Source organism: Portunus trituberculatus, unplaced genomic scaffold (genome assembly GCF_017591435.1).
Source record: "Portunus trituberculatus isolate SZX2019 unplaced genomic scaffold, ASM1759143v1 PGA_scaffold_522__18_contigs__length_968829, whole genome shotgun sequence".
Taxonomy (NCBI): domain Eukaryota; kingdom Metazoa; phylum Arthropoda; class Malacostraca; order Decapoda; family Portunidae; genus Portunus; species Portunus trituberculatus.
The window spans coordinates 69,300-94,084 of record NW_025541691.1 but is presented as its reverse complement, the minus strand read 5'-3'; the positions used below and the strand labels follow the sequence as shown (position 1 = coordinate 94,084).

Sequence of the window (24,785 nt, the reverse complement as noted above, 5' to 3'; positions counted from 1 at the left end):
CTTGGTTGGGTACAGGAGGAGAAGGAGTTGCTGAGGAGATTCCCTTACAGTGGGGGAAATTATACACTGTTGGCGACCTTGAAAGAACCTGAGGGTTACGGCGGCTGTGAGTTATAGTAGTGGGAACTCTGTGGAGTGTTTTATAATCCCCACTGTACTGACCGTAACAAAGTTGGCGATTTTGCTAGAATAACACTCTAGTGAGCTGTAGCAGTTAACCGCAGCCGTGTGGCGTACGTAACATAAAAGTGGCGACCTCGCCAGGATAAACCAAGTGCTTTTATAGTGTGTAGTGTATTGTGTGGGGTATTATTACTTATATTATTTTATTGTTTGTGAGAACGAGTCCCTGTGAGCACCATGGGGAGAGTTACTGACTTTTTCACCTCACCAGTGGAGGGTGAGGATGCGAGTGTGAGCCGGCGAGACTCACCACATGTGTATGATGAGTCGTTGGCCGCGTGTGGGGTCAGTGAGGACGCATTTACTACGTGTCATGATAATGCACGTGGCGGTCCCAGAGAAGGTGATGTGGGATATATTAGCCCTGGCAGGAGTGTTGGAAGCAGGGAAGGCTACCGACGATCTAGTCCCGCAAACAGTATTGGTAGTGTCCAGTCAGCTGCCAGACTGGAGGAACTGAGATTAAAGCTGGAAATGAGGAAAATGGAGATAGAAGCAGAAGAGAGGCGAGAGTTGAAGAGATTAGCTGCGGAAGAGAGACGAGAGTCAAACAGACTAGCTGCGGAAGAAAGACGAGAAATTCAGAGACTAGCAGCAGAGAAGGAGGCTAGGGATATGGAGATGATGAGATTGGAGATGGAGAGAGAAAGGGCAGATAAAGATAGAGAGTTGGAGTGGGAGAGAACTCGCCATGCAGTAAGTACGCCTTGAGTTGTTGGTAGTGTAGGAGGAGGAAAACAGAGTGTAGAGCGTACGTTAGTTCAAAGTCTCCAGCTCGTCCCTGAATTTGATGAGGCTAAAGTAGCTGAATGGTTTGTTCGCTTCGAGAGGAAAGCCAAGGAGTTTGCTTGGTCTCGAGAGAGATGGGTAGGCTTGGTCGCGAATAAACTCAAGGGAAAAGCCTTGGAAGTTTATGATAAAATGTCAGCTGATGATCTGGATGATTATGAGGAGATTAAGGCTGACATTTTGCGGGCATATGAGCTGCGACCAGAAGCCTATCGCTTGCAATTCAGAGGAAAGAAGAAGCGAGCAAGTGACTCCTACCTCGAGTGGGCTCGTTCACTGGAGCAAGTGTTTGAGAGGTGGACTGCAAGCAAGGGTGTTGACTCTCTCGAGGCTTTGAAGGAGTTAGTAGTTATGGAGCAGTTCATTGATATTGCTGATAAGGAGCTGGTACCTCTGTTGAGGAAGAAGAGGTTTAGGACTTTGAAGGAGGCTACTACATGGGCTGATGATTATGTGTTGGCCCACCGTCCTGTGCAGCAGCCTGGGAGTTGGAGTCGTAAGGAAGGTGGTCCTAAGGGAGGCCCAGGGAGTGGTGGCAGTTCTTCCTCGGGCTCTCCGGGCCATTTTAGGCGACATACTGGATTCGGCAGTAAGATGGGTTTTGGAAAGCCCCAGGCCCCCACCCCTCCTTCTGCGAAGGATGGGACGGCGGGAAGGCGGCCCCTAAAACTCCCAAGTATGATTACCAGCCTACGTGCTATCACTGCCAAGGAAAAGGGCATATTAAGTTCAATTGCCCAAAATTAGTAACAACTGAAACTCCAAAGTCCTCGCAGAAACCAGTTGCCTTGTTGGTGTGGCCAGACCAAGTTTGTGGTGATGAGTTGACTACTCCTTCAGGCTTTAGAAGTGAGAAGGCACGACGTGTGCCTGAGTTGTGTTTGGAAGAGGGAGAGCAGGTTGGCCCCCCCTGTTCCTCCCCCCGTTGCCACGCCCGCACCTAAGGATAGTGAGCTCGACTGGTGCCGTCCTTTCCTGTGTGGAGGCACTGTTGAGATTGATGGCACAAAGTATCCCGTCACTGTACTGCGTGATACGGGAGCACAGCAGTCAGTGTGCCGAAATGTCACTGGTAGGAAGGTGACATCTAGCAAGGCAGTGTTGTGTCGTGGACTTAACACTGTGGAGGAGTTCGTGACGGCTGAGGTGACGCTGTCATGTCCTCTTGTCACTGCTACGGCTCAGGTAGCAGTGGCAGACGAACTGCCAGTCGCAGGAGTGGACTTCATGCTTGGGAATGATTTGGCTGGTGGTCGTGTATGGATCCCAACCTCTGATGAGGATGAGGTTGCTAAAGAGTCTGGGTCAGTGGTGCAAGACTCTGTGAACGTTATTACCCGCTCTCAGGCCCGCCGGGCTGAGAGAGAGCCTGTTACTACCCAGGAGGTTGCTAGCAGCCAGGTGGGATTAACTCCAGATGGGAGTAGCAGTGCTGATGTGGTGGAGCCAGTGTTGGGCTCACCATTGAGTTCTGGTGTGGAGGCTGACGGTGATGGCGTGGAGTCACTTGTTAACCCTTGAACGCCTACCGTTACCATATGGTCACAGTTTTCAGTGCGCACTTTAAGTGACAACAGATCTCTAGCATGTTATCCGTTTCAAATTTCCCACCAAATGAAGAATGCCTGGCATTGGCTAAATGAAATATCACATCACTACCGTCATCTTATTCCTTAGTCTGGCACAAGCAGCTGAAGTGTGCAGACGCTTCTTCTCGCCATCCACCATGGCTCAATCGAAAAGGTAGGACAGTAGTTTTCTTCACTTCTGTTTTAATTCTTATGTTTGATTATATCTTATTTTATAAAGAAGGAACTACTCTTTCAAATCATGTATCCAGTGTATTACTATTATATACACGTTTTGTTAGGGAAGCGTGCAATCACAATGTTACCGTATGGTTACACTAGGCTTTTTGCAGAATGAAAAAATAAACTCTGAGTTTTTACAGCGATATTATAAATATATTTATTTATTTTCTCTTCTTAGGAACTTAACAGTGGACGAGATACTTCAAGAACTGGAAGATGATGAAAAGGACATTAGTAGGCTGTACATTGAACCTCCAGAGCCAAATGTCTAGTCAGATGAAGATTCTGCTGATGAAGACGAAGGGGGAATGCTCGACAATTTGACTGGCAGACAGTTACGTGCTGGAGCTGAGGTATTATTTGCAAACAATGCACGAACACAGCTTGACCCTGAACTATCTACTGATGATGCAGAAGGTGATAATTGTAAACCTAGTAAGAAAAATGAAAAACGGAAACGGAATCAACGTAAACAACGCAAGTGGGGAAAACATGACCTGTGCAACTCATTGTCTCATTTCCTGAATGTGATTTTTCAAAGTACCGTGATTTTAGTCCATATGAGCTGCTAGAGTTGTTTTTTGATGAAGACATATTTAACATGATATTGGCTGAAATACCAATCTATGCACAGTTCAAGAATGAACCTGACCCTGCAGTAACTAAGGCCGAGCTGAAAGTGTTTATTGCAGTTTTGATTCTCTCTGGGTACAATAGGCTGCCAGGAAAAAGGTTTTACTGGGATTCAGGTCCAGACATGAGAAATGAGATGGTTCATGCAGCTATTAGGAGAGACAGGTTTATCCAAATTATGAAATTTCTGCATTTTGCTGATAATAATGCCATGGATTCAAGAGACAAATTATGGAAGCTCCGTCCACTGATAAAGAAACTTCAAAATAAATTTGTAAAACACTTTGTTCCTGTACCTAGGCTGAGCTATGATGAATCTATGATTGCATATTATGGGCCTCATGGGTGTAAACAGTTTATCAAAGGAAAACCAATTAGGTTTGGTTACAAGGTTTGGTCTTTGAACACTCCTTCGGGCTATTTGGTAAATTTTGATGTGTATCAAGGAAAGAATGTGCAAATCAATGAGGATTATGAGAAGCAATTTGGAAAGGCAGTAACTCCTCTAATTCAAATGATTGATAGTTTTGATGATGATACAAAGAATTTGCCATTCAGTTTATATTTTGATAATCTCTTCACTGGTATGGAGCTGCTGAGTTATTTGAAACAAGAGGGATACAATGGTACTGGGACAATCAGGGAGTCACGGGTTCCAAAGGAATGCACCATAATGCCTTGCAAAGATATGAAGAAGCTTGAAAGGGGAACCTTTACATATAAGTGTAGTGATGATGGAATTTTAGTTGCAAGATGGCAAGACACTGGATCCGTTACTGTAGCAACAACTGTTCACTCAGTCAATCCCGTTGGTCATGTAAGGAGATATTCTAAGAAGGAAAAAAAATATATAATGATTCCACGACCACTTTTGATTGGAGAATACAACAAATACATGGGAGGAACAGATCTGATGGATGAAAACGTAAACAGGCACAGAATATCAATTCGTGGTAAAAAATGGTGGTGGTCAATTTTCACATGGCTGTTAGATGTATCGGTTCAGAATGCATGGCAACTACACAGAAGTGTAGGATCAAAGTTGACACAGCTGGAGTTCAAGAGGGAAATAGTAAGATTTTATCTGACATCTTACGGATCTTCCCCCAGAGGAGCTGGTCGCCATCCACGTCAAAGGCCAGTGTATCCAAAGGTCGACTACCAGACTCCATTAGATATGATGGTAAAAACCATTACATTATTCAAAACCTAGGCAACAAAAGAAGACGTTGTGCAGGAGAATATTGCAAATCTGTAGGTCGCACAGCATGCAGTAAATGTGATGTTGGACTGTGTGTGTCATGCTTTCTTACCTATCACACTGGCAAATAATATTGTAAAACACAGCATATGAATAGTAAAACAATTATGTTTGTATTTTGTATCACCATAAACCTTTATGTGTACTCAGTATATAAATAGATAGTAAAACAATTATGTTTGTATCTTGTATCACCATAAACCTTTATGTGTACTCTATGAAAAAAATAAAATTAGCTTCAAGGGAGCATATGTTGTATTGTATTATCCAAGGACCCTACCATTTCCGCTTCCAGATTAGCCTAGCGTGACCATATGGTAACACCTTATAACTACACAAATACAAATACGAAATTAATTTCAATCACATAAATACATTTTAGCATGACCACTAAATAAAAATATCATAAACATATTCATTTACAAAAGAAAAAAATAATTCAGGCTTTGAAGGGTTAATGCACCAGACTCGGCTTTGGGAATTGTTACTTAGAGTGAGGACGAAGTGTTGGGTGTAGCTGAGTTGTTTGATGGTTATCCTCACTCTGCAGAGCACTCCGGAGGGAGCACTCGTGCTGAGTTGCTTCCTGGTGTGTAGGCTGAGGTCTCTGATGTTCAGCACAGGCCCCAGCATGATGAGTCAGGCAGTTTGTTGGAAGTTGGCGCCCAGGGTGGGGAGACTTCCAGTTCTGCGGGGAGTTGGAAGTTTCTCCCCCTGTGGAGCATCGTGGAGGCAGGGAGCGAGCTGTTCTCTTGCCTGGTGACTGCCTGGCTGGTGGTGATGATCCTTCTGAGGACTCACCGGATCACATGGCAGAAGCGGAGCAGCCTGGGCCAGCTCTCCGTCCTCGATGCCGTGTGGGAGGTAGGGTTGCAGCGTTGGCCCAACCCCATGACCCTATATTCCCCCTTTCTCTTACCCAGCTAGAGCCTGCAGAGCTCATTCGTAAGCAGCAGAAGGACCCGGCGTTGGCCTCCTTCTTTGCTCGAGTGGGTGAGGGAAGTGAGGAGTCTGTTTTGCACCAAGGGGTGTTGTGTCGTAGATGGCAGGAGAGTGACGGTGGTGAGTTATTGCAAGTAGTTGTGCCGGATAAGCTGCGGGAGGCACTTGTGCTGTTGGCACATGAGGGGCCCATGGCTGGACACCTGGGCATCCGAAAGACCGTCGCTCGCCTGCGTCGCAATTTTTGGTGGCCCAGCATATCTGGAGAAGTAGCCACGATTCTTAAGTGCTGCTACACTTGTCAAGTGGTGGGCAAGCCTAATCAGACACCCCCTGTGGTGCCACTCCACCCCATCCCTGCTGTTGATCCTCCCTTCACGAGGGTTTTGATTGATATAGTAGGTTCTTTACCTACTACCAGGGCTGGTCACAAGTACTTGTTGACCATAATGGATGTTACCACGCGGTACCCTGAAGCAATTCCCCTGAGAAGCACTCACTCTAAGGTGGTGCTGAGGGCTTTGTTAACCTTCTTTACACACTTTGGATTGCCAGCAGAGCTGCAGTCCGATCAGGGGACCAACTTTATTTCAAAGTTGTTTAAGGATACGATGACTGCGTGGGGGATCAAGCACATCGTGTCCAGTGCTTATCATCCACAGTCTCAGGGAGCCCTGGAGAGACATCATCAAACTCTCAAGACCATGCTCAAGAGTTTCTGCATGGAGAGAGATAAGGATTGGGACGAGGGTGTCCCCTTTGTCTTATTTGCGGTGAGAGAAGCGCCCACTGAGTCCTTGGGTTTCTCACCCCATCAGCTAGTGTTTGGACACCGAGTGCGTGGACCGCTCGACGTTGTTCGGGAGGCTTGGTGTCAGCCGTCGCCTGAGCGCCCTGTCTCACTGCTTAAGAGCCTCATGAGCAGTCGAGAGATTGGCCAAGGCATTAGAGGTGGCGCAGGCCCACCTGTGTAAGGCCCAGCAGAGTATGAAGGGGTATTATGACCGAAGGGCCGAGTATCGGAGTTTTGCCCCTGGAGATGAAGTGCTCGTGCTGTTACCACTTCAGGGCCAGCCGCTTGCTGCCCGCTATAGTGGCCCCTATGTTATAGAGAAGAAGGTAGGTGACCTCGACTACCTGGTGGTCACTCCTGACCGGCGCAAGAGGGCTCAGCTGTGTCACGTTAACTAGCCAGAAGGGCTCTTTTAGTTCTGCCGTGCAAGAGGCATCTTCAGTTTTATTTTTCTGCTGGGAGGCAGAGGCTCCAGAAGTTATTGGGCCTGAACCTGTTGTTCCTACAGGGCAGTGGGAACGCAATAGCCTCCATCTCTTGAAAGAGAAGGTTGAATGAACCCTTAGGGGATCAGCAAGATGAGTTGCTTCGGCGGCTGAGGAAGTACTCCTCTGTGTTGAGCAGTGTCCCGGGCAGGACACAGTTGATAGAACACAATATTGATGTCTTAACCTGATGCAGCAGCAGAAGCAATACATGGAAAAAATAAACATATCTACGGGACATTGACCCTGCTATAAATAGAAGCCAGCTGGGTCAAGATGCTGTGGGTCAGATTTCAAACCAGGAGCTGACCCAGGCAGATGTCCAAGACCAAATGACTTTTAAACAAACTTGGGAGTAGTATATGACCTTGGGGAGTAGTGTAAATCACATATGGTTCCCCACGTGGAGTTAAACATGGATGGTGAACTTAACTGGCCAATAAGCAACCTGGCTATCCTGATCAGACCAGTAAGAAATTGGCCATCTTAGTAGGTATATACACCACGTGGAGTGACCCATGATTGGTGCATAAATATGACCAATAAACAACCTGAATATCATAGTTAGACCAATAAGGAATTTGTTATTGTTGTAGGGAAAACGTGAACTTCTGAAACGCCAATAGGATGATGTCGCATTTCTGGAGCTGTACTACGGTTAAGAATTATTTGATGGTATTTTGTATGTGTTTTCGTCCTTATGTTGTTCACACGTGGACCCCCACGTGGAGTCATCTCTGAATGGTGGATGGTAAACTAGGCGTGGAAGGAAAAAGTACGAGACATTGGGTATAAAATAGGCTGGACCTACAAGAAAGGGGTTCGGCAGACGAGAGAAGAGCGCGAGAGACAGAAGCCGAGAGGCTGCGGTTCCAGACACGAGAGGAGAGGAACCATTGAATCATGGACAGACTCTTCCTTGTATTAGTGAGTAGAGCTGTATAGTCGATAATGCAGTCTAAGACATTGTATGTAATATTTAAGGGAATGGAGGAAACAATTATAGGATGTGTATTTACTAGGATGATGTATTAAGATTTTATGTATGTGTAGTGCAATATTGACAGTTGATGCATTATTTCATATTGAGGAGTTATTTACATATGACATATTGTGATATATATATGAGTTGAGTTCAAGCATTGCTTTGATATTGGATGCATCAGCTGTGAAATTGGCACGTGATGAATTTGTGGAATTTCTAGTATTATGTGATTAATATTGGTGAAGGATTTACGGAGATAAGCCTAGACATTTCTAAGGATATTGATTGAAGTGGTGAGACATTATTGGAAGCATTGAGACGTGGTGTGTTTAAATTTAGTTGAATTAAAATGGAAAAATGCAATACAGTATGATATATTACCTACAGTAAGAATAAGTCTTCACCTAAGATAGCGTAATTGCAACTTGCAACGAACACCGAAACTGATGGCAGCGGTGGGATAGGGTTTCTTGGGCGTAGGCATGGACTGTAACTGGATAGTATGATAGAAAAAAGGTGACACACTTGGAGGGTCGTCATCACTTGCAAACACTGATGAGTATTTTACAACTAATCCTTTTAATATTTGATTTTCTTTTGTTCCCTCAGGATACATATGATTTATAACCCCTGAAAAAGACTTAACTGTATCAGTTTCCTTTTCTTCTGTCACACCATTCACTGTATACTCACCACTTCAATCAATATCCTTAGAAATGTCTAGGCTTATCTCCGTAAATCCTTCACCAATATTAATCACATAATACTAGAAATTCCACAAATTCATCACGTGCCAATTTCACAGCTGATGCATCCAATATCAAAGCAATGCTTGAACTCAACTCACATATATATATATATATATATATATATATATATATATATATATATATATATATATATATCACAATATGTCATATGTAAATAACTCCTCAATATGAAATAATGCATCAACTGTCAAAATTGCACTACACATACATAAAATCTTAATACAACATCCTAGTAAATACACATCCTATAATTGTTTCCTCCATTCCCTTAAATAATACATACAATGTCTTAGACTGCATTGGGAAGGTACACTAACCCTGCACTACGTGCAGAACACCCTAGCCAGAGAGGTCAACAAACCGCGTCTCAAAGAGCAGACAACAGTATGGCATCACACAAATTAGGTCAGAGGACTTGGGAAAGCAACCGCCCACATGTAACGGGACCGCCCACGCTTCCCACAACAAGATGCGTACACTCTTATCCTCTCGGTGGAGTGCCACTCTTCATCTGTGTAGCATTTACGGCACAAGACAACACAAACAACAACAGACTAACAACCTACTATACTACGACAACGCTACCCACTACTACTCGGTTTAGGACTATGGGACACTCTACTTCATCCCCACTGAGGTGGTCGAAATAATGCCTTCAAAACCAAGGCACACAAAGCAAATAGTCCTGTCTCAACGCCAGCCGGCGCTTACTGGGTTGGCAACATCCCACGCTGTCCGCTAGCAACGATCTTCACACACTGAGTAGTGAGTACACACCCCTACCTCCCCCAGCAATGTACATATATCTACCTGGGCTGCAAAGCAGTTACACGAGTGCAGGGTATAGTAATACCCCACCCGCAACGCCGAAGAACGAACCCAAACGCAAAAAGATAAGAAAATAAAGTACGAGAGCGCATGCGTCCTCTCTCTTCAAGGGGCCAACGTGTACTGAGGTCTGGCGTGAGCCCTCCCAGCTCTACGCCCGCCTCGCGGCAAACAAATTACTCACTGTCTCCCCACCTCTCTCCCATCCAAACGAGGGGCACAACAAGACAGAAACACACACCCCACATAGAGTGCAAAACTTTACTTTGCACTCACAAAGTATCAAAGTAATTGGACAAAAATTAGGGAAGAAGCAAGCAGGAAAATAAAACAAAAAATTAGGCTTGTCCCAAACCCATCTCCCTCGTCCTCTCCACGGCACGTCCTAAGCATTAGGCTATTTTTTGTTACACCTCCCCTCCCACGGATAGAAATTATGGAAATTACAAAACTTTACAAAATTTCGTGGCTCTAACGCCCAGCACGAGACAAGCAGCAGGCTGTAACATTATCAGAGTCCCTAATATGTTTAATGAGGTTATACTCCTGGAATAACAAGCTCCAGCGGGTGAGTCGCATGTTCTTAAATTTGAATCGGCCCAGGAACTGAAGATGACTGTGGTCAGAAAATATAGTCACTTGTGGGCTATAAGCAGGGACATACACTTCAAAGTGCTGAAGTGCCAAAATAATAGCAAGCAACTCCTGCTCCACCACCGTATAATTACGCTGGACAGAAGTGAACTTTCGTGAAAATTAACTCACAGGGTGATTAACATTTTGGCCATCTGGCTGCAATAAAACAGTCCCCACTCCCTCCTGACCTGCAGCTACCGCTAGAGCAAAGGGCTTGGAAAAATCAGGAGCTTTCAACACTGGCAACCTGCACAACACATCTTTAAGTTGATTGAAAGCTCGCTCGCAGCCATCACCACATTCCCATTTTCGCCCCTTCTGCAAGAGATCGGTAAGGGGAGCCAACATGGTGGAATATCCCGGCACAAAACGGCGGTAATACCCGACCATTCCCAGGAATCTCTGAAGAGCGCGGCGACAAGTCGGCGCGGGGAACCGCCTGATCGCCTCCACTTTTGCCTCGGGTGGGGTGACGCACCCATGACCTACAACATAGCCCAAGTACTGCACACGGGCCTTTACAAACTCACACTTCTCCAGATTTACAACTAGACCTGCGTCCTGTAATCTCGCAAACAGTGCCCCCACGTTGCGGACGTGGTCATACCAGGTAGTGTCATAGATCACTACATCGTCTATGTAAACGACGCAATGCTGGAGGCCGTTCACTACCCGGTCCATTAAGCACTGGAAAGTGGCTGGAGCATCTTTCAAGCCATAGGGCATAACTTGGCATTGGTACACCGCTCCGTTAGCCACAAAGCTGGCAATCTCCTTAGCCCAGTCTGTTAAAGGAACTTGCCAGTATCCCTTAACAAGGTCGATCTTCGTTATGTACGTGGCCGCCCTAATGCGGTCCACAGAATTGTCTACTCGGGGCAGAGGGTAAGTATCAGCCTTGGTCAAAGCATTGACCTTTCTGAAGTCGACGCAGAACCTGACCTGGGCCAGTATTTATCAAAAGTTCCAAGGGCTTGGGGGAAGTCCTAAGCGCTTGAGACTACTTCCAACTGTGAGAAAATCCTTGTGGTTTAATCCCAACGTCTTGTGGTAAGTCCCAAGTCGCGCTCGGCTTGGGAGAACGAAAACGGTGTCCCAAGGAGTTGGAAGCAGTCACAAGGCAGTCAAGATGGCCGAGCAACATCAACACAGGCAGGAATTTCCAGCCAAGGAGAGACATATTCGACCAGTACGACGATACTGAATTCAAGAGAAGGTTCAGGGTTGATCGTGCTGGCCTTGTGTTTGTGACAGACTTAGTGCGACCTGCAATTGCTAATTTAACAAAACGAAGTTGCGCTGTGAGTGCGGAGATGAAGGTGGCACTGCTTCTTCGGTATTTGGTGACGGGGAAAAAGGCAGCAGTGCAACGCTGATGACTTTGGACTTTCACAGCCCACCATCAGCAGAGTGATCAGTGACACCTTGGATGCCCTTGTACACCCTGACATCATTCAGAAGTTCATTCACTTCCCGGTGAATCTACAGGAAGTGGAGGGGATCAAGGGTGAATTCGCTGCAACTGGTGGGTTGCCCAATGTGGTGGGTGTCATTGATGGCACTCACATACGAATCACGGCACCCCACGAATATGAAGAAGTGTATGTGAATCGGAAGAATTTTCACAGCATCAACGTCCAAGTGCTGTTCGATTCACGCTACAGGTTGAGGGACATGGTTGCAAAGTGGCCAGGGTCAACTCACGATGCAAGAATCCTGCGAGAAAGTGGGCTGTGGCAGTACTGTGAGAATGGCAGGATACCCCCTGGGTCTTATATCCTAGGAGACAGTGGGTATCCTTCCAGGCCCTGGCTGCTGACCCATTCCTCAAGCCACAGGAAGAACACCAAGCAGCTTTCAATAGGTAAGGATTTTTTTTTTCTTTACTTGCTATGTCAAGGGAAATTCCCCCAAATTTATATACCTAATCTAACCTAAACCAATTTAACCAAACCTAACGTAACTTAACATTAACTAACCAAACATAGCATATCATAACCCAACTCAGGAATTTCATTTAGGGAATGATCTAGTGAATTTCCTGAAACCATTACTTCTTAAACAATGATTTGCAACGGGAAATGCATATAAGAAAAATTCTATATCAAAACATGTACTTCCTATTACTGAACTACTTTTCTTGTCACACACAGTTTGCCTGTGTTGTAAATTAATACCTTTTTCCTCTTAGTACTAACATGATATATCTATAACCACATTCATTGTGAGCTACATAATCTGTGTAATAGCATATTATCTGGTGCTATTTTGGTTTGGTTTAGGTTAGGTTAGACAGTTTTATTTATATAAATATTTGTTACAATTTCATTGTTATATATAATTATTATAATATATTTTAATATGTAAAACTCATTTCAAAATAAGTTGTGTAAGGTGTGCATACCTTTTCTTTGTAGATAACAAGCAAAAGTAGCACCCATTATGCCTTATATATAAGTTTTTTTTTTATTTCCAATGCACCCACCCACATTTTGGAACAAAAATACATTTCTATAGTAGATTTGGATGTTCTTTAAATGAATCTAGTGACCATTTCTGTCACAATTTTTGTTATATTATTTACAGTTGAGGCCACCTGTAAAATTAGTCAATTTGACTTTTCAGGGCACATAAGGCAACAAGATCCTTAGTGGAGCGAGGGATTGGTCAGTTGAAACGCCGCTTTTATGTGCTCCACAGTGAAATAAGGCTGCACCCCATAAAAACTTGCAAGGTGATAATGGCCTGTGGAATTCTTCACAATATTTGCAAGCTCCGAAACATTGAAGTAGATGAGGTGGAAGAGGAAGATATTGAAGGTGGTGGTGATGGTCATGATGAAGCTCAACACAGGGATGGTCGTGCAGCTGTGGCAGATGGAGTTGCCGTTCAACCCGGGATTGGTCGTCCTGCTGTGGGGGATGGAGCTGCCGTTCAACCCGGGGTTGGTTGTCCTGCTGTGGGGGATGGAGTTGCCGTTCAACCCAGGGTTGGTCGTCCTGCTGTGGGGGATGGAGCTGCCGTTCAACCCAGGGTTGGTTGTCCTGCTGTGGGGGATGGAGCTGCCGTTCAACCCAGGGTTGGTCGTCCTGCTGTGGGGGATGGAGCTGCCGTCAGGGAACACCTTGCCCATGCTATTTTTGGTAAGTTGATGGTTACGGCAACTTTGAGTGTTTGGACTTACCTAATTGTATTTATCTAGCTGTGACATAAAGGAAAGAGCTAAGCTCTTATTTGGTGACCACACTACTGCTGCGTACTCAAATTTAGGATGCGTCATACTCACCATCAGCGTCATCATTCTTCATCCAAATATACAAAGGCTTTTATTTTCTTCAACAGGCTATGTGTTTCACCTGTAATTTTATTGATGTGTTTATCAGGCGACAGTTTGTTTATGATAATCACTTATATATATATATATATATATATATATATATATATATATATATATATATATATATATATATATATATATATATATATATATATATATATATATATATATATATATATATATATATATATATATATATATATATATATATATATATATATATATATATATATATATATATATATATATATATATATATATATATATATATATATATATATATATATATATATATATATATATATATATATATATATATATATATATATATATATATATATATATATATATATATATATATATATATATATATATATATATATATATATATATATATATATATATATATATATATATATATATATATATATATATATATATATATATATATATATATATATATATATATATATATATATATATATATATATATATATATATATATATATATATATATATATATATATATATATATATATATATATATATATATATATATATATATATATATATATATATATATATATATATATATATATATATATATATATATATATATATATATATATATATATATATATATATATATATATATATATATATATATATATATATATATATATATATATATATATATATATATATATATATATATATATATATATATATATATATATATATATATATATATATATATATATATATATATATATATATATATATATATATATATATATATATATATATATATATATATATATATATATATATATATATATATATATATATATATATATATATATATATATATATATATATATATATATATATATATATATATATATATATATATATATATATATATATATATATATATATATATATATATATATATATATATATATATATATATATGACTTGAAAAACAGGGCGTCTATAGCGTACAATGAATAATTTGATGAAGTACTTAATAAAATTAAACTTTTATCACATGAGTCATATAAGGATAAATAAAATAAAAGTAACCTCAATCTTGACTTGCTAGAAACCCTTAGAAAGGATAAAGATATAATTGTCACCAGGCCAGATAAAGGTAAAGGAATAGTCATATTTAAATAAATCTGATTATGTAAACAAAACTAATGAAATTCTCAGTGATGACACCAAATTTAGAAAAATTAAATGTTTGAGTTTCTATATCCATCTGGTTCACTCCCCGGGATACTATATGGTTTACCCAAAGTACACAAGCAAGGTTATCCTATAAGACCTATCCTAGCAGCAACAGGTACCTTCAATTATAATTGTGCAAAATTTTTAGTTCCCATTTTAACTCCCTTAACCACTAATGAATTCACAGTGAAGAACTCAATTGAATTTGCAAAGGAATTACAGACACTTAAATTTACAGATTCCCTGTTTCTCGCTAGTTTTGACGTAAAATCCTTATTTACAAATATCCCCCTTATTGAGACTATTGACATTTGTGTAAAAGAGTGCAAGAGATTAAAATTGATTCCTTATGACCTAACCAAGAGGCAGTTCCGATCCTTATTGGAGTTGGCTGAGGGAGTCCATTTTTATCTTTAATGACCAATTGTATCAACAAATAGATGGAGTAGCTATGGGTTCCCCTTTGGGACCAACAATAGCAAATACTATTTTATGCTATCATGAAAAAAGCTGGTTATCTGATTGTCCATCTGAATTCAAGCCAATTAAATACAACCGCTATGTAGATGATTGCTTCCTAGCATTTAAATCTAAGGAACAAGCTCATAAATTCCTTGAGTATCTAAATAATAACCATAAAAACATATCATTATTCACTTCCGAGTTTGAGACTAATACTAACCTCCCATTCCTAGATATAATGGTCATGAAGAATAATGGATCTCTTTCCACAGATGTGTTCAGGAAGGAAACTTATACGGGTTTGGGCTTGAATTTTGGGTAATTTGTCCCTTCCCTTTTCAAGATAAATTCCATCAAAACGTTACTACATAGAGCATACAATATTTGTAGTACTTGGCCCTTGTTCCATAATGAGCTTGAAAGACTAAGACATTATTTTCATATTAATGGTTACCCCAAAGACCTAATAGAGAAACAAATTAAGAAGTTTATCACAAATAAATTTGTCGCTGACAATTTTGTGGAGGATAAAACCAAAGAAGTTAGATACATTACATTACCCTTCTCAGGACAATTTAGTTACCATTTACGCAATACAATGTCTCATTTACTCAAGAAACATGTTCCGAGTGTTGATTTTAGATTTATTTTTGTTAATAAAAATACCATAGGTTCTCTATTTAAATTTAAAGATGCTATATAGGCCTACTGCTTTGTGCTCAAAAATTGTATATTGTTTAAATTTAAAGATGCTATGCCTACTGCTTTGTGCTCAAAAATTGTATATTGTTTTAAATGTCCGGACTGTATGTCACGGTATATTGGTTCCACCTGTCGGAACCTTAAAATTCGAATTTCTGAGCACATGGCAGTATCGTATAGAACAAATGCTCGTATCACTAAGCCTAGTTTCTCAAATATAAGAGAACACGCATTACAATATAATCATGCTTTTACTGATCAGGACTTCAAAATAAAGTATAGGGCATATTGTAACTCAGACCTTAGGATAGCGGAATCTTTATTGTAAAAGAAAAGCCAGTGTTAAATGGTACAGAAATAGCCACCTAATTATTAATTTTCTCTTAACGTTTTCGAACTTGGTGAGATAGGCTCATTATAGCATAGTTAGGAGTCGGAGGTTCATATACGTGTACTTTGTTTCAACCAATTAGCATTGAGTATTTTGTTCAGGATAAAATATTTCTGTAATAGACTAACTGTTGTACATCATACCTTTAAATTTTTCTTTTTGTGCATTAGCTATGACAGATTAGAATTTTGTACTATATTTTGTATTGGATAGGAAATTCTTAGTGAACCAATTAGATTTTGCCATCTAGTGAGTAGGAGCCTATAAATACTGGTAAGCCAGTCGCCCTCCCCAGACTCGGCCAAGACACCGTGCTATAAACACGTGTCGTCCTGCGCTCTGTCCTTCACCCACCTCTGTGTGGATTTTTTGTACGCCCATCAGGCTTAGGTATTAGTCAAATAAAGTTAGGTTTCCCATTGTCCCGTGTTTTTAGCTTTGCCTTTTCACTGTCCTCTCCTTAGCGGCAACAGAAGGTGTCTGTTGCCCGGTTGTCAGATTGTCTTTCCTCTCACACCTACGGAGGATCCGCCTCAGTGAGCGTGCTTTTGGGGTGAATTAACACCGTCCGGCCCCTTAGAGTGGTTTGGCAGGACAATCTGACATTAGGTAACTCCTCCTGACCACCTCCCACTTGTGTCCTGCTCCTCCTGCAGGAGGGGTGTACCCTCCATGCCTGACGGACCTTCCTGCCCTCCCCGTAAGGGAGGGAGGACACTGATCGACGACCCCGACTGCCAGACTGTCTATTGACCCTCTAAAGCGACGTATGTGACTCTACATTCCAAGACGAACACCCGCCTGTCTACTGTTAATTCTTTTATAATAAAGAAGGTCATTGACTGTAACATAGGAAATGTCGTTAATGTGAAAAACTTGCTAGTGGTGATCTACTTGTTCAGACACTTAACGTAAATCAAGTTAAATCATTGTTGAAGCTCCGGTTCATTCATGACATCGAGATCGAGGCTTCGATTCCAGTGTCCATGAACTCGTGTCGGGGAGTCGCTTCCCACCGCGATTTTGTGGATATGGAACCGACCGAGATCGTCGATTGCATGACTGATCAGGATGTCATTGAGGCTCGGAAAATTACTAAAATGGTTGACGGTACAAGAAGGAGCACAGCATCAGTCATTCTCACCTTCAGTGCTGCTAAGTTGCCAGAGAGGATTCATGTAGGGTACGAGTCGGTTCCCGTTCGTCCCTACATTCCGAATCCTCTCCGTTGTTTCAAGTGCCAGCTTTATGGTCACCATGGTAACGCTTGTCGGTCTTCCCACGCTTACTGCGGTAGATGCGCAGGAGAGGCCACTCTGTGGAGCAGTGCACATCCTTGGTAGAGAAGTGCCGTAATTGTGAAGGTGCTCACTCCACTTTTTCACGCGATTGTCCCGCGTGGAAAGTGGAGAAAGAGGTCTGCACGGTTAAGGCTACTGAAGGATCTCTTACTATGAAGCAAGGATGCGAGTGAAGCAGACGCAGGCCGCGCCTGCTTCAAACGTCTCCTACGCTTCAACAGTAAGGGCTCCACCTAAGATGTGTACTGTTGCTATCCAGACTGACCTCAGCGACCTGCTGCCTGCTCCATCTACCACCACTGATTCCCCTTCAACCTCTGCCTCATCATCTGCTAAATCTACTACTACTACTACTAAAACCTCTACTCCTATAACTTCCTCTGCTCCATACCTGTCTGCTATTTCTCGTACTCCCAGTAAGGGTGAGAAGACAGACAAGTCTAATAAATTAAATTTAACAAAGCTTGAACGTCAACGCCCTTCTCATGTCGTCGCCGCTCCCGCGCCGTCGAGAAGGAGTTCACACGCTCGCTCCCTCTCGACGAGCTCCGGGGAGTTAACAATTGATGAATCGATGGATGTCACCATTAGTAAGGGCCGGGAGAGGTCCCCCGGCAGCGCCTCTGAGCGCAAAAGGACTAAGAAAACGGCCGCCACCACAACTCTTAAGCCATAATGTTCAAGGTGTTACAGTGGAATTGCAGAAGTATTCGGAATAAAGATCCATATTTGTCACTTTTAGTGAACATACACAGGCCGTCCGTTATTTGTCTACAAGAGACGAGACTACAGGATCAGCCTGATCCTGCAGTGCTAAAACACTACCATCCGTATAGAAGATATGAGGGACACGGCGTTGCTATATACATACACAAAACACTGACACAAACAGAAGTGACGTTGAATACACCTCTGGAAGCGGTCGCGTGCAGGGTGAGATTCAACGACACGTATCTGGCTATCTGTTCCTCTACTTGCCTCCCAATACCTCCATTGTTGATGATGACATTACATCTCTTATTAGCCAGCTTCCGGGCAACAGGCTAGTTGTTGGCGACTTTAACGCCCATCATCAACAATGGGGAAGTGAGAGGTCAAGTGTACGTGGGGAGCAGATAGTAAACATTTTATTACAGACAAACCTCTGTCTTCTGAACGATGGAAGTGCGACTCGTGTAGATGATCGGACTGGTAACGCGTCTGCCATTGATCTGCCGTTGCTCTCGCCAGGTATACTCCTGACTTCTCCTGGGAAGTCATCGACGACTCCCACGGAAGTGACCATCTGCCCATCTGCATCTCTTATGTACGCGACATCCCGCCCTCCCAAGTTTAACTTCAAGAGAGCAGACTGGGCAACCTTCCGTGGGGTTGCCGACGTGGATATATCTGGCGAGGACGTTGACACGATGGTCAGCAACGCAACACAATCCATATTACACGCCGCTGAGGCTTGTATTCCGAAGACTTCTGCAGTTTACACTAAGCATGGAGTCTCATGGTGGACAACGGATTGCCGACAAGCACTTCGTGAGCGCAATAGACGATACAGGTACTTCAGCCAGCAGCCCAGTCAAGCTAATTTCATAGCCTATAAAAAGGCAAGGGCTCAGGCAAGGAAAGTCATCCGTAATGCAAAGAAAGACTCATTCAGACAATTCATATCATCTATTAACCGCACCACTCCTCTCTCCAAAGTATGGCAAACAATAAATATCTTAAATAACAGAAAACCATATATTCCTATCACCACCCTTAAAATAAATGATATTATAATTGATAACAAAACAGAAATAGCAAATGCCATAGCCCACCAATTCCATCAGGCCAGCAGCACAACTTACTATGACCCTACCTTCCTTCCAAGGAAGGAGGCTGCAGAACTCACTGTCCCAAACTTTGCCACAGGAGGCGTAAACTCAGACTACAACACAGAGTTTACGTTGGATGAACTCCTCTTTGCCCTGAAATCCTGTAAAGGCTCCAGTCCTGGTCCAGACAATATTTCATATATCATGTTACAAAATCTCGGCCACCACTCCCTTTCAAAATTATTAACGCTCTACAATAGAATATGGACCACCTACACTTTCCCTCAGTCTTGGCACTTCGCCCACAGTCCCAATCCCCAAAAAGACTGGACGCCTTACGGACCCCAGTGCGTTTCGTCCTATTGCGCTCACGAGCTGTCTATGTAAGGTCATGGAACGTATGGTAAAGCGAAGGCTACTTTTTGTTTTAGAAGCGAAGGGTCTGTTAGGTGATCAGCAGTCGGGCTTTCGGAAGTACCGAAGCACGATGGATCACCTAACACACCTGGAGCATTGCATTTCAGAGGCTTTTGCCAAAAAGAATTCATGATAGGGGTGTTTTTAGACATCCACAAAGCCTTCGACATGACATGGCGACACGGCATCCTCATGAAACTCTACGCTCATGGCTTCAGAGGTAACTTGCCCATTTTTGTTTATAATTTTCTTCAGGACAGAACATTCTCTGTCAAGCTTCCTGGTAACGTAATCTCGGACGTTTTCGTCCAGGAGAACGGGGTGCCGCAGGGTAGTGTTCTTAGTCCCATTTTATTTTGTATAATGATTAATGATATTCTGTCAACAACTCCCGTCCCAAGGAATCTTAAATACTCATTGTACGCCGACGATTGTGCGTTATGGCACTCCTCGCCTAACGCACAATTCTCAGCGGGCGGATTCAGGATGCTCTTGATTCCGTCCAGCATTGGGCCTCACTTTGGGGATTTAAGTTTTCAGTTGCTAAGTGTATCGGTGTTGTTTTCACTAGACGTAACGTACCTGATTTGCAAATAACTCTTCAAGGCCAACCGATACCGTTTCAAAATTCAGTCAAGTTCTTGGGTCTGCATTTTGATAGCAGACTCAATTGGAAGACTCATGTTAATGAATTGCTCATTCGTTGTCGTAAAAAGATCAATGTCCTCAAATACCTTTCTGGTACTTCATGGGAGCAGACAGAAAATCTTTATTAATGGTGTACAAGTCCTTAATTCGTTCTCATTTAGACTATGGCTCACTGGTGTATGGGTCTGCGTCGGAACCAACACTGAGGAGATTGGATGTACTGCAGAATGAATGTGTGCGAATGTGTCTTGGAGCCCTGCGCTGCACTCGTGTGGCGCGGATGGAGGTTGAGGCCAATATACCACCCTACACATTCGTCGCGACGCCCTGCTTTTATCCTTTGGGATAAAAACAGCCCGGAAAGCTCCCTCGGTACAACAGCAACCAAAATTATATGGCAGCACCACCACCTCCACAATGCAGCTTGTCGTCCAGTCGCGACGCGTCTGAACGCCCTCTGCCAGCTCACCGGCATTCGACTGGACGACACAGACCACCTGGTGCTACATACTCTTCCCCCATGGAGGCAATCAACAACCACCTTCATCAAGAGCTGGCTTCCGGGAAAGAAGGCTGTTCTTGCCGAGGCGGAGCTCCACCAACACTTCCGCGCCCTCGTCGCTGGCCTCCCTCCATCCCTACATCTCTACACAGACGGCTCCAAGACAGGTGAATGTGTGGGTGCAAGTGTGGTCGTGTGAATGTACCCTCAGGTTCCGACTGCCTACCCATACATCGGTGTTTTCTGCTGAAATTTTTGCAATTGATAAAGCCATAGACTATGCTTTAAATTCACCTCATAATTCAATCATAATTTTTACGGACTCTATGTCAGCCCTTCAGGCAATAGAGTCCGGCCGCACGGATACAAATGAAATCCAGGGCAACATCGTTAATAAGTTGAATTCATGTCGTAAATCCTTCTCACTGATTTGGGTGCCTGGACATTCCAGTATACGCGGGAATGAACAGGCTGACATGCTAGCTCGGTCTGCTGCAGAGCTCGAGGGAGCGTGGAACCTCCGTCGGGATCTGCAGTCATGTCTCTCAGTTGTTAAATCATCAGCAAAACTCCTGTGGCAGAGTCACTGGGACAACCTCCACCTCCACACCACCAAACCCATCCTGGGCGAGTGGGCCTCCTCCAATCGCCCCACAAGGCGAGAGGAGGTGGTCCTCGCACGCCTCAGGATGGGCTGCACCCTCCCCACCCACATGCTCCCCTACATCGCCAACACCTTTCCACCACAGTGTTCCACATGTAATATCACCCTATCTGTCGAGCACGTCCTGCTTCACTGTGTGCGTTATCGTGAGGAAAGGCGGCCCTTGGTGGCGTATTGCCGGGGTCGCCGCCTACCGCTAACTCAAACCACCCTCCTGGGTGACGAACATCCGGATGTGGTCGATAGACTGATGATCTATCTGACTGAGACCAATTTAATCAGAGAGTTGTGATTTATGTGTATATATTATGTTATTTATCCTCAACTCTGTAAATATTTGAAAATATATATGTATGTGTATGTATGTATGTATATGTATGTATATATATGTGTGTGTATGTATATATATATATATATATATGTATATATATATATATATATATATATATATATATATATATATATATATATATATATATATATATATATATATATATATATATATATATATATATATATATATATATATATATATATATATATATATATATTTTTTACATTACAAGGGCACTGGCCAAGGAAATCAAAGTTGGAAAAAAAAAATCCCGCTGGTTGCCAGGCCCTGTTAAGAGGAATAGTATAAAGAGAAAAACAAAAAATCTAAAAGGAGGGTCCAGTTAACGTAAGAGGTGTCTTGACCCTCTTTTGAAAGAGTTTAAGTCATAGGCAGGTGGAAATACAGACACAGGTAGAGAGTTCCAGAGTTTACCAGTGTAGGGAATGAAGGAGTGAAGATACTGGTTAACTCTTGCATTAGGAAGATGGACAGAATAGGGATGAGAAGAAGTAGAGAGTCTTGTGCAGCGAGGCCGCAGGAGGGGGAAGGCATGCAGTTAGCAAGTTCAGAAGAGCAGACAGCATGAAAACAGCGGTAGAAGACAGATAAAGATGCAACATTGCGGCGGTGACTTAAAGAATCAAGACAGTCAGTTAGAGGAGAAGAGTTGATAAGACGAAAAGCTTTAGATTCCACCTTGTTTAGTAAAGCTGTGTGTGGATCCCCCAGACATGAGAGCCATACTCCATACACGGGCGGATAAGGCCCTGTACAGAGCAAGCAGCTGGGAGGGAGAGAAAATGGACGAAGACGCCATAGGACACCTAACTTCTTGGAAGCTGATTTAGCAAGAGTAGAGATGTGAAATTTCCAGTTTAGATTTTAGTGAAGGATAGACCGAGTGTGTTTAATGTAGAGGAGAGGGAAGTTGAGTGTTATTGAAGAAGAGAGGATAGTTGTCTGGAAGGTTATGTCGAGTAGATAGTTGTAGAAATTGAGTTTTGAGGCATTGAACAAAACCAGGTTTTCTCTGCCCCAATCAGAAACAAGTGAAAGATCAGAAGTTAGGCGTCCTATAGCATCTCGCCTTGAGTCATTTAATTGTTGTTGGGTTGGGCGTCTGTTGAACGCTGTTGAATAATGCAAGGTGGTATCATCAGCATAGGAGTGGATAGGGCATTGAGTCAGATTTAGGAGATCATTGATGAATAATAGAAAGAGAGTGGGTGATAGGACAGAACCCTGTGGAACACCACTGTTGATAGTTTTAGGGAAGAACAGTGACCGTCTACTACAGCAGCAATAGAACGATCGGAAAGGAAACTGGAGATGAAGGTACAGAGAGAAGGATAGAATCCGTAGGAGGGTAGTTTAGAAATTAAAGATTTGTGCCAGACTCTATCGAAGGCTTTCGATATGTCAAGGCCGACAGCAAAGGTTTCACCGAAGTCCCTAAAAGAGGATGACCAAGATTCAGTTAGGAAAGTAAGAAGATCACCAGTAGATCTGCCTTTACGGAAACCATACTGGCAATCAGAGAGAAGGTTGTGAGCTGATAGATGCCTCATTATCTTCCTATTAAGGATAGACTCAAAGGCTTTAGAAAGGCAGGAAATCAAAGCTATAGGGCGGTAGTTAGAAGGATTGGAGTGGTCACCTTTTTAGGGACAGGTTGAATGTGAGCAAACTTCCAGCAAGAAGGATAAATAGAAGTAGAGACACAGATGAAAGAGTTTGACCAGGCAGTGAGCGAGTTCGGAAGCACAGTTTTTGAGAACAACAGGAGGGACTCCATCCGGACCGTAAGCCTTCCGAGAATCAAGGCCAGAGAGGGCCAGGAAAACGTCTTTATAAAGAATTTTAATTTTAGGGATGAAGTAGTCAGAGGGTGGAGGAGTAGGAGGAATATGCCCAGAATCATCCAAAGTTGAGTTGGTAGCAAAGGTTTGAGCGAAGAGTTCAGCTTTAGAAAAGAAGAGACAGCTGTAGAGCCATCTGGATGAAGTAAAGGAGGAAAGACGAAGAAGTAAAGTTGTTAGAGATATTATTGGCTAGATGCCAGAAATCTCGAGAGGAGTTAGAATTGGAAAGACTTTGACATTTTCTATTGATGAAAGAGTTTTAGTAAGTTGGAGAATAGATTTGGCATGATTACGGGCAGAAATATATAGGGCATGAGTTTCAGCAGTTGGATGGCTACGGAACCGTTTGTGAGCCGCCTCTCTATCATTGACAGCACGAGAACAAGCAGAGTTAAACCAAGGCTTTTTAGCTTTAGGGTTAGAGAAAGTATGAGGAATGTATAGCTCCATGCCAGAGATAATCACCTCTGTTATGCGCTCGGCACAAAGAGAAGGATCTCTGACATGAAAACAATAATCATCCCAAGGAAATCAGAATAGTACTGCCTTAGTTCCTCCCACTTAGCAGAGTTAAAATGCCAGAAGCACCTCCGCTTAGGCGGGTCCTGAGGCTGCACTGGAGTGATAGAACTGGTAACGGAAATTAGATTGTGGTCGGAGGAGCCCAACGGAGAGGAAAGTTTAACAGAGTAAGCAGAAGGGTTGGAGGTTAGGAAAAGATCAAGAATGTTGGGCGTGTCTCCAAGGCGGTCAGGAATACGGGTAGGGAACTGCACTAGCTGCTCTAGGTCATGAAGGATAGCAAAGTTGAAGGTTTGTTCACCAGGTTGGTCAGTGAAAGAAGATGAAAGCCAAAGCTGGTGGTGAACATTGAAATCCCTAAAATGGAGATCTCAGCAAAGGAAAGTGAGATAAGATGTGCTCCACCTTGGAAGTCAAATAGTCAAAGAATTTTACATAGTCAGAGGAATTAGGTGAGAGGTATACAGCACAGATGAATTT

At 42.6% G+C, this 24,785-nt stretch overlaps 1 protein-coding gene across 1 annotated transcript; it reads left to right on the top strand.

The window, feature by feature from the left end:
- Positions 1 to 3,384: 3,384 nt before the first annotated feature.
- On the top strand, positions 3,385 to 7,088 carry LOC123500950 (piggyBac transposable element-derived protein 3-like). Its single transcript, XM_045249496.1, has 3 exons — positions 3,385 to 4,233; positions 4,527 to 4,689; positions 6,979 to 7,088. Exons 1-3 carry the CDS (start codon positions 3,385 to 3,387, stop codon positions 7,086 to 7,088), a joined length of 1,122 nt encoding a protein of 373 aa, XP_045105431.1.
- The last annotated feature ends 17,697 nt before the right edge of the window (positions 7,089 to 24,785 follow it).

Excerpts from the sequence above, each read along its gene's own strand:
- LOC123500950 (XM_045249496.1), top strand. The coding sequence starts at position 3,385 with ATGATATTGGCTGAAATACCAATCTATGCACAGTTCAAGAATGAACCT. Across the intron at positions 4,234-4,526 it reads CAGTCAATCCCGTTGGTCAT|AGGAGCTGGTCGCCATCCAC; the intron begins GTAAGGAGATAT and ends ATCTTCCCCCAG. Across the intron at positions 4,690-6,978 it reads TGTAGGTCGCACAGCATGCA|GGGATCAGCAAGATGAGTTG; the intron begins GTAAATGTGATG and ends ATGAACCCTTAG.